This window comes from Crinia signifera, chromosome 2, assembly GCF_055691185.1.
Source record: "Crinia signifera chromosome 2, ASM5569118v1, whole genome shotgun sequence".
Taxonomy (NCBI): Eukaryota; Metazoa; Chordata; class Amphibia; order Anura; family Myobatrachidae; genus Crinia; species Crinia signifera.
This window is the reverse complement of record NC_139218.1, coordinates 47,843,031-47,859,063: the sequence shown is the minus strand read 5'-3', so window position 1 is coordinate 47,859,063 and position 16,033 is coordinate 47,843,031. Positions and strand designations below refer to the sequence as shown.

The 16,033-nt window shown below is 45.2% G+C and overlaps 1 protein-coding gene across 5 annotated transcripts in view; it reads right to left on the bottom strand.

The window, feature by feature from the left end:
• Window positions 1-2,063, bottom strand: part of TBC1D23 (TBC1 domain family member 23) — a 48,869-nt gene extending 46,806 nt beyond the window's left edge. For all 5 annotated transcript variants that reach the window (XR_014470289.1, XM_083171985.1, XM_083171987.1 and 2 more), the window contains exon 1: window positions 1,789-2,063. Coding sequence is in view for 4 of the 5 variants with exons in the window: in XM_083171985.1 (XP_083028111.1) it covers window positions 1,789-1,895 (107 nt within the window). In the remaining variant the exon portion in view is untranslated. The remainder of the gene's footprint in view (window positions 1-1,788) is intronic.
• Between the last annotated feature and the right edge of the window lie 13,970 nt (window positions 2,064-16,033).

Sequence of the window (16,033 nt, the reverse complement as noted above, 5' to 3'; positions counted from 1 at the left end):
TTATAATAGTGTTCATTCTAGCACCCACCATCTTTGAAAACCCAAGCAGTTCCTCTTCCCTGCCTGGGGTGTCGCTATCTACGTCGTGCTTCTTTATATCAGCACTTATATGCAAACCAGACGTGTGCTAGAAACACCACAGCAGACAGCGACACCCCGGGCAGGGAACAGGAACTGCATGGGTTTTCAAAGATGGCGGGTGCTAAAATGAACACTATTATAACATAATTAGCAATATTGTGTGGATTCTACAGGTAATTGAATGCTCATATTGTCTGACAGCACTGGCTTTAGTGTTCAAAAGTACTACAAAAATGCTCAATCTTGATAACCTTGATGCAGCATTATTAATGCTTACCCACAAGAAACAGACACACACTCTTCTCTCTGGCCAATGACTTGCCACAGCACCAGCTCTGGCAACCCCATGGCCCGAACTGCCACCTTATGGTCATGTCCTGGAACCTCTCACTACTCCATCCATCCATGTTCATATTTTGCCACCCCACGACCATACTGTCATCTGTTCCAGACCCATGAGCACACATCACTATCTGTACCCCATCGCTCCACACTCATAGCACTCCAATGTAAACAACATTACAAACTCTCACTGTGGTCCATTCAACACAGTGGGCTGTGAATAGGGTAGCAATGGAGTTTCTGAAGCTATGCTAATCAACACACTGCTAAGTCTGACTAATGGGTTCTGCTTGCACCCCCTCCTGGGGTACGAGTAGAAATCAGACAAAACTAGGGCGGCAATGCTGTTTTGTGCCCTAGAACATCACATACACTACCACGGGGAGTATTCAAGGGAAAAAAACGCTGGTTCTCTCACTAAACACCCGCAAGTACCAGCAGTCTCCAACTTAGTAGTGCAGGGATTTGAATTACTCCGAGAGCTCCCACCCGGTGCTATTCAGATTCCTCCATTCAATGGCGTACAGCAATAACAGTAAACCTTTCAAGCTACATTTAAGTCATTCATAGTAAAGGAGGCCCAGCGCTCCCATCACAGGCCTCATACTGCCTTCTGTACAAGTTATGGGCAGAATTCTCGTACCACACTGACGCAACCCATGCTGCCACCTGTCACTGCACCATGGAATCAAGCTGTCAACTATCACCATGTTATGGACCTACATGAACACGTGTCCCTATGACATGGCCACATGCTGGCCCATATTGCCACACCACGGCCACGTACTGGCCCTTATCACCATGCAAGCTGCCACCTTCGAACCGTGCTATGGACCCACATTACCACTTGTCTCAGTTCCAGGCCCCACACTACCGCCCCCCCTTCACCATGGCTCCACGCTAACCCCCCCCCCCCGCAATGTGCCATGGCCCCACCCCTCTCACTGCACAATGGCCCCACTCTGTCCCCCTTCTCACTGCACCATGGTCCCAAGCTGCCCTCCCTCTCACTGCACCGTGGCCCCAGGCCCACTCTCCTCCTCTCACTGTGCCATGGCCTTAGGCTGCCCACCCTCTCACTGCACCATGGCCCCATGCAAACACTCATCCCTGTTCCATGTACCCACCTCTCACTCACGCTGCCATATTCCCAGCACTGACATCTGTGCCCCTAGAATGACCTGATGACTCCTGTCCCAGTTTCCGCTCTGACCACCAACAGCTCAGGGTTTACAGTATGCCAGCCCCAGTGTGCTACATGTAGTATGTCGGGCTGTCACGGTGCTTATCCCTCCCAGTGCTGTATCCCGGAACCATTGCCAGGAGCGTCCTCCTGCCTGCATCCCCCGTCCCCATCGGTCTCACCAGGTGTCGGTGTCCTCCCCATCATCTCCTGGTCCCGTTGGGGAAGGCGGTGGCGATGGAGAGGATAGTGGGGACGCTTCCCCAGGCTCAGCAGCCGCCTCAGCCATGTCTCAGTGTTGACGTTCCACGTCACTCAGCCGTAAAGCAGCAAAGCTCCGGTCATGGGGCTAGTAAAAAGAGTGAGCCAGTACTAGATGGAATACGGTGACGCCGGCAACGATGCCGGCACGTGCCTCCGTAGACGCGCGCCCGTGCACATGATGGCTACGGGTCCCCACAGGGATCTTCATTTCCATTCAGTCAGCGGCGCTAGAGATTAGAGATGGGCAAAACGGATCTTTTCGCGGACCCGGGTCGACCTGGGTCGGTCAGTGAAAAGATCTAGATCCTTTGGGCGGCTCTGCGGCTCAGTTTGTGTAAAAAAGACAGTTATTTATGGTTTGAGTTAGTGTACCATACCTCCCAACATGACCCTTTCCAGGAGGGACACAATGCTCTGTTTCTGGACTTCCCTCTTAATGTTTGATTGTTATTACCTGTGTGGAAACACCTTTCTTATCCATTTACCTGTTTAGAACAGGTAATAGCAATCATTCGTTAAGAGGGAAGTCCAGAAACAGAGCAAAGTCGTAGGTCAGAGATGGGGAACCTTTGGCCCTCCAGCTGTTGTTGGACTACACATCCCAGCATGCCCTGCTACAATTTGCTATTTGGCCATGATAACACTGTTGCAGGGAATGCTGGGATGTGTAGTCCAACAACAGCTGGGGCCAAAGGTTCTCTAACCCTGACCTAGGTGGTGCACTTAACATAGATAGTCGTTTGGTCGACTGATCTAGGTCGACATTAGGTCAACAACACTAGATCGACATGCTGAAAGGTCGACGTGGAACAAGATCGACATGGTTATAGGTCAACATGAGGAAGGTCGACAGGTCATAAGGTCGACATGGGGATTTTCACTGTTTTTTGAGCCGACATGTGCCGACAGGCGGTATTTCATGCCCTACCTTCCACTAGGGCATGGAGTGAGATTATAATAGTGTGGCGAGCGAAGTGAGACACTGTGCCCAAAGCATTGCGAGCGATGCGAGGGTCCGATTCTCACTTCCAACTGTGTCCATGTCAACTGTGTTGACATTCGGGTCAAAAAACAGCGAAAACCCCATGTCGACCTTATGACCTTCCTCATGTCATCCTAACGTCCATGTCTACCTTTTCCCATGTCAACCTTTTCCCATGTCGACCTTTCTGCATGTCGACCTAGTGACTGTCTGACCAACGCTTGTCTGACGAACAATCCAGTTCCCAGGACCTGGGTAGAAGTCCCGTGTAAAGGGACACGGCGTGTCCCATTTACACTGCCGCTGACAGGGGTCTGACCCGCTGAAGACCCGGGGTTTTGCAGCGGTGTAAAAGGGGTATTAATTTGCTCGTTGCCAAGGGAGACTAAATTTGCTCATTGCCGAGCCCCCCCTCCCCCCCCCCCAAATAAAAATTAAAAGAAGGCCCCCTCCCCCTCCAAATTAAAGTTAAATGTACTACACAGCCCAGCAAACAGAGATCTAGTAAAAAAAAAAAAACACATGTGCACTGCCTAATTTATGTCTGTGTGTCTGTGTGTTCATACTTCTACTACACACCTTTCTGTGATACTACTGGTGAACTCAGGTGAAGCAATCTTGAAATGCCTGCCAGTGCCTATGCCTCTGCTCTGTCTGCTGTTGATGTGTAGTCACCAGACCTCCCTCAGGGCTTCCAGATTCAGAAGAATCTAGATCTGCACGTGACACAGCAACAGCAGCAGCAGCACAAGCAGCCAATTAGAAGAAAATATCTCAGCTGCCAAAGGGGGCAGTGCTGAGCTCAAGCAATGCAATGTGCATTGTATTGTATGTAATGCTAAGCGAAACCGATCCGGATCACCATTTTGGGATCGGCGGCTCGCTCGTTCCTTTGATGGATCCGTTCAAAAGAACCGGATCGTTCGCGAACGACACATCTCTACTAGAGATGGGCAACTCGACTCTTTTAATCGAGCGGCTCAGACCGGTTCAGCTCTTGGGAAAGAGACAGTTCTTTTGAACGACTCACAGTTCATTTTTCTTTTTACATTCATACCCTGGGTAACAAAACTAAACAGATTTCTTTTTTTTAATACTGATAATATTTTTATTATTAATAATAACATATATATATATATATATATATATATATAATATATGACTGAGGCTCTGATTAACCCGTGAGTGTGACTGAGTGTTGATTCTTCCAATCACTTACAGTGATTCATAGGTGCCGATTTATGTTTTTGCTGGTGGGTGCTGAAGGGTTAAAATTTGGAATCCATGTAGCATATAAGAATTTGCACGTAAAACTGCCCTCACTATGGTTACGCTACAAGGTCATACTGTAAGCCTAAGCATGCCTTATCTAAGTTTCTACTACTCCCCCCTTTTTGGTTTCGTATGCAGCGTGCACCTGCATAAACTCCCTTATAATAGAAACCCCCCCCCCCCTTGCTACTCATTCTTTTGTGTATAATATCTTGTATGCCTCCTGTTTAATCTGCCCAGCAACTGTTAAACAGCCAATAACAAAGTACCACACATTTGTCCACACCCATGTATCATGTCTTTTTAACTTACTGTTAAACTCCTAATAAACCAGAATGTTTCTTGACTTGCCACCGTGTGTTTGGTGTGTAGTGTTAAGATTACATTCTCACGGGTACCTAAGGGGCCATCAGGTCGAGGGGCTACACATTTATCCTTACAATTTGAGGGCTTCGTCTGGGATTCAGCCGGCCGTCCCCTCCACGGGATTGCGGCCACCTGCTGAATTTGAGAATCTGAACTCACTCCGTGTTCCGGGAACACGTGACAAGGTAATATTTAAGTCCGGGACTTAATATTACGTAATTGTATGTAAGGAAATTTATGACGCCATAAAATGTATCAGGGATACAAGGACCTGGGGTCCACGTAAAGGTAATTCAAGTCCGGGACTTGAGATTACGAAACAGGTATCCGGGATACCGCAATTGAACCAGGGGTTCACAGAGAAAGCCTCCTCGATCTGATCGCCTAAATTTATGTATGTACATGTTTGTCTGTTAATGTTGTAACTGTGTATTTGTTTAAAATACTCAGTAGACGGGTGGTAAGTGCACGTACGCTGAAGTGTTCTGTCTGTCTTATATACAATTGTGCTGTATATTTTGTATTAGGGATACTCAGTGAACGGGTGGTGAGTGTACGGCCACTGAGTGTCATTTGTTGTGTAGAGCGATTCTAAGTAGATTTGCAAAGTGATTTGGCTACTGAATGTCCTTTTGTTTAAAGTAATTTTAAGTACAATTGCGACTTGACTTGTGACAGATATTATTGTGACCATATTGACTGATATACTGTTATATTATGGGATTATATTAGAGTAAAAAAACAGAATATCCCCCGCTTTTACCAGGAGAGACATGTAAAGAATATGTTGCCCGTGTCTCCCCCACAAATTACTATTTCATTAACCCTTGAGTAGACAATTTAGCGGGATAGATAGGATAATTAAAAATTGTCCCAAACCAATAATAACACCAATAGGATGTATAATATATTTAAAGAAAGCATGCAAAGGACGCAGCTTTACCCAAGGAGATATGAGACTCATTGTTAATGATATAATTGACCATTACAATAAATGAGACTGGGAAAAAGTTCCACTTATCAGTGTACCCTCAGTCACACAAACAACTGTAGGTTACCCACTTAATACACAAGAAGGCATAGATGCTATGTGGGATCAACTTGCTGCACATATGAATGAAGTGTTTAAAGCACGCTCATCTCTCCCCATAGCTGTAAGTTGTAAACAGAAAGTATCAGAAACAGTGACAAATTTCTGGAAGAGATTCAAGAAGTGCTGGACCGAGGAAGCAGGTCTGCCGCTTCTGCATAATGATAATTTACTTGTTTCTACTTTCATTAATAATCTGCTGCCGATATATATCCTCGCTGTGAAGCAGAGTGTTTCAACTTGGACCTCTGATACAGTGAAGGATTTAAAAAAAACAAAACATTTGTATGAAAAGGAAGCAGCAGGTTGTTTTGAAGTTAAAAGAAACACTGTCACACCATCACATACCCCGTTCATACGCTTCCAAAATCAAAACAATCCTAGGAGACAGAATAAACCATTTCGTCCTCCTAGAGACAGACTACCTCAGAGGGCTCCTGCGGGTCCCCCACCCAACAGGCAGACAAGCTGCTATAACTGTGAAAGGGATAGCCATTGGGCTAGAGACTGTCCGTTCCCTTCAAACAAACCCCGACAGGTCAGTAACCCCATGCAGCCCAGCCAACCCAGACCTAGAGACAACCCCAGATTTCAGATTGACTGGCAGGGACAGACCTTAAAGGGCCATGACATAGGAAAACATGAATTTACTGTAATATTTGACTGCCTAATGAATTTGCTAGGCAGAGATCTTCTCTCTGTGCTAGAAATCACAATTAGTCCATCAGAAGCAGGAAAGGGAATTGATGTTTCATCACCACACTTGCTCATGACCGACAGTTCTGACCCAAACACAGAATTAGACACTGTAAATCCTCAGACATGGTCAACAGGACCTCAGAGCAATAAACCAATTAATTGTCCCCATTGCACCCATTGTACCTGATGTACACTCACTCATCTCAGCCATCCCTGTAGATGCCGCCTACTTCTCAGTAACCGATTTGAAAAATATATTTTTTTAGCATACCTGTGGACACCCAGACACAACTGTTATTTGCATTTTCTTTTGAGGCCAGCAGTTAACATGATGCAGACTGCCACAGGAGTATAATAACTCCCCTGTTGTGTACAGCATCGTGCTCCAAGCCACATTCCCTGGCACCCCCCCTATGGTTCAGTCCTGCTACAGTATGCAGATGATCTGCTTATCTGTAGTTCAACAAAGGAGGCATGCCGAGAGGATGGTATATCACTGTTAAACTGGCTCTGTGAATGTGGGCACAAAGTGTCAAAAAGCAAAAATGCAATGGTGCAAAAAGAATGTTGATTATTTAGGTTTTGTCTTGACAAAAGGGGAAAGGAAAGTCAGCCCACAACGCATACAGTCTGTACTGGGTCTGGTCCACCCAAACACTATTATTGCAGACAGTGGATTTCTGACTGTTCCTACTATGATAACATTTTGAGACAAGCCACACTCAATGACAAACCTAAACAGATACAATGGTCACAAGAAATGTTAAATGCATATGAAAGCCTTAAAAATGTATGTTGATGAAAAGTCCGGCATTGACCCTCCCAAACTATGTACAACCATTTCATTTATATGCAAGGGACAAAATGTAAAACCATGGCGGGTGTGCTGACACAAGAACATGGAGGTAAGCTGCGCCCCGTGGCATTCTTTTCCAAAGTGATGCCGGTGTCGGTCCAAGGTATGCCTGCCTGTCTTCGGGCACTGGCGGCCTGTGCAATGGTAGCTGAGATGGCAACCACACTCACCCTAGGCTCACCCACTGTTCTTCATACCACACATAATGTTGTAGCATTACTTAAAGGGCTACACACACAACATGTCAGCCCAGCGTCTTAGTGGAGAAGAGCTTTTAAACGAATTTTGTATCCATTTAAATACTAACCTGTTGAACATAGAGTTTTCATTTGAATTTAGTAAAAGTTCCATAAATTTCCTGGATATATCAGTGTATGTGGAAAATTGTCAGCTACTTACAAAAAATTTCAGTAAGCCCACAGATTCAAGCGCTTATATCCAGGCTAATAGTTGCCATCACCCTGACTGGCTACGATCAATTCCTGAAGGCCAGTTCAGGAGACTTCGAAGGAACTGCAGCACTATAAATACATATAAAGAACAAGCTGCAACAATGGAAAATAAATTTGTTTCTTCTGGGTATGATAAAGATAAATTAGAAATTATTAATACCAAAGTTGCCAATTTAGATAGAGAATGTTTATTAAAACCCAAGGATAAACTTGGGGAAAATGGAAATACAAGATTTGAATGGTCATTTGTGACCACATACAGCAGCCAGACTAAACTGCTTGAAAAATCACTTAAAAAACATTGGAGGGTGCTACAAAAGGATCCCATTATTGGGAAATTAATACCGGAACAACCCAAATGCATATATAAAAGAGCACCAACAATCAGAACAAGCCTGGTTAGAAGTGCCGCCCCCCCAACCAGGCCTATGATCACCATTAAATCAAAGGGCTTTTTTAGGTGCGGATTGTGCCTTGGTTGTAGGGGAATACCGGGGAATTCCTCCAAAATTAATGAAGTCACTATTAATAACAATAATTTTAAAATAAGAGATTTCGTTACTTGTAACAGCAGTAATGTTGTATATGCTATTGGATGTAAATGCGACTTATGGTATATAGGCCGTACATCGAGACCACTTAAGACCAGGATCAGCGAACACCTGAGAAACATAAAGAAAGGTGTTACAACTCATGCGCTGTCCGAGCATTTCAGAGTTAAGCATAATAGCTGCCCCTCGGGGATCAAATGTTTTTGCGGTCTTAGACAAATAAAATCAAATTGGAGACAGCGGGACCTGGCTAGTAGATTAGCCAAAGCAGAAATGCAGACCATCTATGACCTAAATACACTGAGCCCCGCTGGCTTAAATGCAGATTTTGAAATCAAATGGTTTCTATGAAAATAAATGCTTTACCAGAATCTGTATATCTCTGATGTATTTTTATCCAAATATTCATTGTATTCCATTCTTTATTATATATTGTTCAATAGGTTGTAACATCCGGCAGGTGTTACCTAGCAACCAAATGCTTTCATCAGATGCGGCTACAGGAGGAGGAGACATTGAATCTAATCACCTCCTATACAACTACGTATACAAGAGACCGGTAGTGACGTATCGGGACTCGTGATCCTGTCAAATGACGCCGCTGAATCAATGGATGGGACACGCCTAGCCGGACTGATGTATGGGCTCCCGACGTGCTGCTGCGCCAGACGCCGTGGTAGCCATGGAGACCCTGAAAGCCGGAAACGGCCGAACAGGAAGTCCCGCGCCGCAACGGGGGACTATGGGACTTGTAGGCACATCACTGTAATTAGGAGTCCAGCTGCGGCGCGGGAAGTAGAATAGTATTTAAAGAGCTTTGATACACTTAAGCAGTACACCTTGAAAAAGTCCCCAGCAGGGGAAGAAACGCGTTGGTGATCTGTATCAAAGTTACCTTGGAGCCAGAGGAGACCGGGAGAAACACATGGTGATGAGCCCAGCAGCAGTAAAACGTTGGATTGTGACTCTCACATGCGCTTGTGGAACTGCTTGAACAGCTAGTTCCCTGTGGATCCGGTAATTACTCTTCATTGTTGCTTGCAAGGATTTCTAAGTGGCAGCACTCATCCGTGTGCCCACAGTGTGTTTTTATTAGCATATGCTATGTATTTTATATGTATTAAATGAAGCTTTTTTAAACGTACTTCACCATTTTACATCATTTCTTATCCTCACATGTTACCCGCTGTATGGGAGAAAAAAACCTGTGACAACCTGTGAATATTCCAAGCGCCGGCTAAGTCTTATTCCAATTTTTGTTATTTGGTGATTGGTGATGGTTTAGAGGAAACCTATAGGAATATAGACTGTCTGGCCGCTGGAGGCGCAATTTACTTGTTTACTCATTCATTGTTTACATTTAGAGATGAGGTCCTGTTGCTAGGAAGCCCCTCACTTACCATTAAGTATGCAAACGCATCCTCAGGCCCCGCACCCATTCTAAATGCACTATTAGGACTAAAGGGCTCCCAGGATGACATTCCTGACGATCATGACTGTTCTGCATCAATAGAGTCAGAGACCTCCCCTAGACTTGACATTTCCCCTGTACCAATACCAGGTTCTGACCATGTATTTGTGGATGGTTCTTGTAGTAGACCCAATGACTCGACATATCAGGCAGGCTACGCAGTGGTACGCCTCCCAAATGACATTTTAGAAGCGAGACCCATTCCATATCAATCAGCACAAGCTGCAGAACTCATAGCGCTCACAAGAGCTTGCCAAATGTAGAAAGATAAACCTGATCACTGAACTACAAAGCTCAGCATCACAAAAAGACTTGGATGACTGGTTATTTCCAATATTGCAGAAAAATCCTATAACAGGATTGATCTGCAAAGAGGGGAGACCATGCATACCACAATCAAGCGCCCCATTGTTCATTGCTCACTACCATGGGGTAGGACACCATAGCAAAAACACCACAGCTATACTTTTGAGCAAAGATTTTTATATCACAGATGCTAAAACATTGGTAGATTAGTACATTAGCAGATGTATTACCTGTCTGCGCAACAACCCTAATAACCCAATGAAAGCAAAGCATCAACACCTGGAGTACCCAACTACTCCTTTCACACATTTGCAAATTGATTTTACACATATACCTAACAAAGGTACAAAACAGGAGTATGCTCTGGTCATAGTAGATATGTTTTCCAGATGGCCAGAGGCATTTCCCACAAAAGCAGAAGATGCAAAAACAGTTGCACGCATACTAACACAAGAAATCATCCCTAGATGGGGATGCCCGCTCCAAATAGATAGCGACAAAGGCACTGCCTTTACAGCAAAAAATCACACAAGCTTTAGTGAAAGCATTTCAAAAAGAGAGGAAATTTCACATTCCCTATCATTCTCAAAGTTCAGGGATAGTGGAGAAAAGGATAAACTTAGGAAAGCAACAGGAGGAACATTTAATAAATGGAAACAAACCCTCCCCATAGTCCTAGCAGAAATTAGAATGACCCCCCCAACAGACTCTGGGTTATTCACCCTTTGAAATTTTAATAGGAAGACCTTTCCCCACGCCCTGGGCTAAGAAACCATTAGTAGTCCAGGAGGGAGATCTAGAACAGATTAGAGAAGAGTATGTTAGGTCCCTCATCACCAGACTTAGTGAAATTGAACATGGTGTTATTTGTAAAAATCTTTTTAATCCACAGGAATCAACACATCCTTTTCAGGTCAGAGACAAGGTCGTTGTGAAGGTCCTCGCCAGAAATAAGAGCCCAGGAGACTTCACCTATGGTCCAGAAACAGAGATCGTAGCGGTAACAAGGACGGCTGTCCTTACAGAAGAGAGTCCAGTGTGGATACACGCATCCAGGGTAAAGAGAATCCCGAGTAACGTCCCGGATAGAGAACAGTTCAAGACGAGGTACTAATGGGGGCAGACAGCCCTAACCTCCTACATGATGGAGAAGACGACTCACCAGCAGATGAGGTCATTCTAGAATTCTGGACGATGGTGGATAACGTATATTATTCTATTGATTCTTGTTTGCCAGATACCTTTGCACAAAAACTGAAGTGGACATGACTGAAAAGGCAGGCGTATACATTTTCTGGTACAATTTTTTCAGCACCGAGGTAGCCGCCTACCAGATAGACTTTTGCACCATTAACCCCTGTGTCTCCAAACGATGGACATAGGGATGTAATAAGAATGGTCACCCAAATGGTATAGAACAGGCCCTTGTTCAATTAGCAATCTATATATTGATGATTCTTACAATTATCTGTATTGTTGTTTTTTGCATTATACCATGTTGTAGAAAACTTGCTACTAAAGGTATTGAGAATACTCTTATGTATGAATCCATTGCCCCTGCACACGCAAATTCCCCTGAAGGCTACAAGCAATATCTCGCTAAGCACAGAAATAAGGAATTTGGTAAGAAGAATCATATCATCTAAATTCATGATTCTAAGAGGGGATTGAAGGGTTAAAATTTGGAATCCATGTAGCATATAAGAATTTGCACGTAAAACTGCCCTCACTATGGTTACGCTACAAGGTCATACTGTAAGCCTAAGCATGCCTTATCTAAGTTTCTACTACTCCCCCCTTTTTGGTTTCGTATGCAGCGTGCACCTGCATAAACTCCCTTATAATAGAAAACACCCCCCCCCCCCTTGCTACTCATTCTTTTGTGTATAATATCTTGTATGCCTCCTGTTTAATCTGCCCAGCAACTGTTAAACAGCCAATAACAAAGTACCACACATTTGTCCACACCCATGTATCATGTCTTTTTAACTTACTGTTAAACTCCTAATAAACCAGAATGTTTCTTGACTCGCCACCGTGTGTTTGGTGTGTAGTGTTAAGATTACATTCTCACGGGTACCTAAGGGGCCATCAGGTCGAGGGGCTACACATTTATCCTTACAGGTGCTCAAGCCAAAAAATATAGGGGAGTGTCTTCATGGGAAAGGGGCGTGGCCACAGAATAATACTGATTTATATTACGCAGCACAGTTGTCACCAATATTCAAATTATGGCAACAGTGACAAATACATAAATGCCCCCACAGTGCAGGTACAAAAATCCCCCCCCCCCCGCCACAGTGCCAAATACATAAATGCCCCCACAGTGCCAAATACATAAATGCCCCCACAGTGCTAAATACATAAATGCCCCCACAGTGCTAAATACATAAATGCCCCCACAGTACCTGTGCCAGCGACGAGGGAGGGGGTGTGCAGTGGGACACGGGCGAGTGGGCCGCTGCTGAGCAGTTGGGTGCTCATCAATTTCCGTGGGTGCTCGGGCCCTCAAGCACCCACAGAATCGGCACCTATGCAGTGATTGTAAAAGGAGAACTCTCTCACTCCAGGAACTGCTGTCCAACTTTCGTTCGCGGCTCATTTAAAAGAACCGGATCTTTGGACCAACTCAGCTGTCAGCTACTCATCTCCAGTCTGCCCATCACACACTCAAATCACACATCGATTTATTTAGTCTCCTGTACTGTGATCTCTGTAACCATTTATTATAGTCAGAGTAATATTGCTGAAGATGAGATTGCAGAGATGCATCATGCGTCATTTGGAATAGAATAGATGATGTTCGCTACCTGTAATGGTGCCCACACACGAATACATATCCAATTTCTATCCAATTTCCCTTGAAATCCAGACACCCCTGATCATGCCCATATACAGAAAATGATTGAGTGTTTAGAGGGTTTAATAATACCTCCCAACTTTAGAGGACCCAAAGGCCCCTGTTTTGCTACTGTTGGGGCATGGCCAGAGGCTCTGTGAGCTGCTGGCCATGCCCCCAGTCCCTCTGCCTGCAGGAATAAAGGCTATGGGCACAGCATCTATTCACCGCTGCACAGCAGTGATGGGAGACTCCCAACTGCCCCCCTGCCGCGGGACACTGCCAACCCCAGGCACGATGCCAGAACGTCCCAAAAAAGGGACGGTCCTGCGAAAATCAGGATAGTTGGGAGGTATGGTTTATTCAATCATTCTTGTGGCCATGATCAGTGGTGTGCGAGGTCTGCCTAGTGTTTATGAGGCTTTACCGTATGTGGGCACCTTATCTCTCATTCTCCTAAATCAGGGCAGTGGCAGGGCCGCCTGGTGATTGTGGGCATGACCAATGCTTGTTACACCCTTTACCCTCCAGACACCTGTTCGTTCGGTTCCGAATTCAGCTCCTTGTCAGCCCCTTACATGGGGCTGGACCAGTGAAATGCCCCACATTTTATGGGCGTCCTCATGAAAACACTAGGCAGGCCGGTGCCTGATCGGGACGGGCCGCTAACGTCACATGATGTCAGTGCCTGCCCCATATTTGACGATCTGCAGAGGAAATAACAATCAGTTTAGACTGACTTTTATTTCCGAAGGGGAGAGAAATCATTCAACGATCGTCAACCATCGGATGATTTGATTCCTCTTTTATTTTTTATAATTAGCCGCAAATATTACAAGATAAATGGGCCATTGCTCCATATATCTCTAACCTCATCTCCATTCATACACCCTCCTGCCCTCTACGGTCAGCCGACGACTGTCGTCTCTCCTCCACCCTGATCACTGCTTCCCATGCTAGAGTACAGGACTTTGCCCGTGCTGCACCCTTTCAGTGGAACGCAATCCCTCGCTCCATTAGACTCTCCCCGACCTTGCAAAGCTTCAAACGGGCACTGAAAACTCACCTAGGTAATTTTGGTTGGTGTAGTAGAGTAATGTGGCGCTTACTTATCGGGATCTGCCTGGTCTGTACCAAAAAGGGTTTCCTAAAAACCCCACAGGAAGCAATAATTGGATTGGTGGGTGGTACAGACACCTTGGCGCTCCCTTATAGTTTGGACGGGTGGTGATATGTACTATGGGGATTTCTATATTGGTAAATGAGAAAATCACTTCCCTGATTTTAGTATGATGTCTCCTGTAGGTGATTCCTCACTCCTTCAACGTCTCCCGTTGTCAAGCAGTCGGGGAGGATGAGACATAGAAATAAAAATACACAGCAATGTGAAGTGTCGTTTAAATATAAATATTTCTAAATCGCGTTTTCCTCTGGGATATAGATGTGTTAGGTGGCGTACCAAACTCACACAAATATCGAAAGGTATAAATACATCAAGGTATCTTTGTCCTATTGGATATGGTAGCGTACCATTACTCACGTGGATTCGTGATGAATGACACACATCAAGGTATCTTTGTCCTATTGGATATGGTAGCGTACCATTACTCACGTGGATTCGTGATGAATGACACACATCAAGGTATCTTTGTCCTATTGGATATGGTAGCGTACCATTACTCACGTGGATTCGTGATGAATGACACACATCAAGGTATCTTTTCCTTTTTTGTGGTTTATTTTCAATAAAATAATTTTTATGGCAACAAATACATCAATTAAAAAACGGATGAGAAGTGGTGAGTGAAAAAGCAGAGCTCACTGCGGTTCCAAGGTGGATTCAAATCTGGATATTTTCCCCACAGTGTACAGCGCAGGATAACTGGTTTCACTTACCTTCCTTCTCTCCGTATATAGTACACTAGACCTGGATCAACATGTTTCGGTAGTTGTACTCCCTTCCTCAGGATCCTGAGGACCCACCAATCCAATTACTGAAAACTCACCTATTCATCAAAGCGTACCCTTCCACTGCATAAACTAGCTGGTTCTGCGACCCCTTGCCTGTTTACATCCTACTATCTAGCCACCACCCACTTGCTTGCACCTCTTGCAATCTGTCTGTCTTCCCTTCCTACTAGATTGTAAGCTCCTCTGAGCAGGGCCCTCTTCCCTCCTGTTGTCAAAGCCCACTTCTCTTCACATTTCACTCACAGCTCTCCTATACTCAAACACTCAGTGACCATCTTCGTCTGCATACTCATTTCCATCATTGGCCTCCAGGGGCAAACGCAGGATTTTCAGAAGGGGGTTTCCAGAGGGGTGGAGCAAAGCACGGAGATGGACACTTAGGTGACCCAGTATATGCCGGGTCAGTTAAAGTATTATAGATAGGCCAAATGTATAATAATAATAATAATAATAAAAACAAAATATATATATATATATATATATGCGCACACACACACATACATATATATATATATACATACATATACATACAGGGGCGTCAACAGCAGTGTAGACCCCTGGGCATAGCAATGTATTGGGGCACCTACCGATCCTCCAGCAGTAGGGGTGGGGGAAGCTTTGATGCATACTTGCCTACCCTCCCGGAATGGCCGGGAGGGTCCCGCAAATTGGGTCCCCCTCCCGGTCCCCCGGGAAGGGGGGCAAGTCTCCCGCATTTCCCTACAGCCCCGGCTCCTCCTCTCCCCGCGGTCTAAAAACTATGACTTTCGCGGGTCCGCGGGGAGGGGGCGGGGCTAAATGATGCAATTTGCGGCATTTCGCATCATTTTAGCCCCTCCCCCCACCCATGGACCCGCAAATTGAGGCTTCAGCCCATCATGGGGGCGGGGCTTGATGACATCACCCATGCCCCGCCCCCAAAACGAAGCCCCTACCCGCCCCCTTTCACTCCTCTCCGGGCTTCTCCCGGAAAGGAGTATGCCAAAGTCGGCAAGTATGCTTTGATGTAACCCGGGTGGTAGGGGGTATTATATCAACCGCTCAGAATGTAGGGCCTGGATCAGTAATTTCCACTAATTACCCCTTTACTGCACAGATGGTGGGAGAAGGGGGCATTGGGCTGAATGAAGGGGCCCTAATACATAACTTCCAGGGTGATAGAGTATGTTTAATATGCAGAGGAGGGGTGTATAGTGGAGTGGGCTTATTATTCATAATTTTCTGGTGGGAGGATAGCTTGCTTGACTGCAGATATCTCCAGTTCCCAGAAATAGATTTCTTAGATTTTAATGGAATTAAAAACTAGAG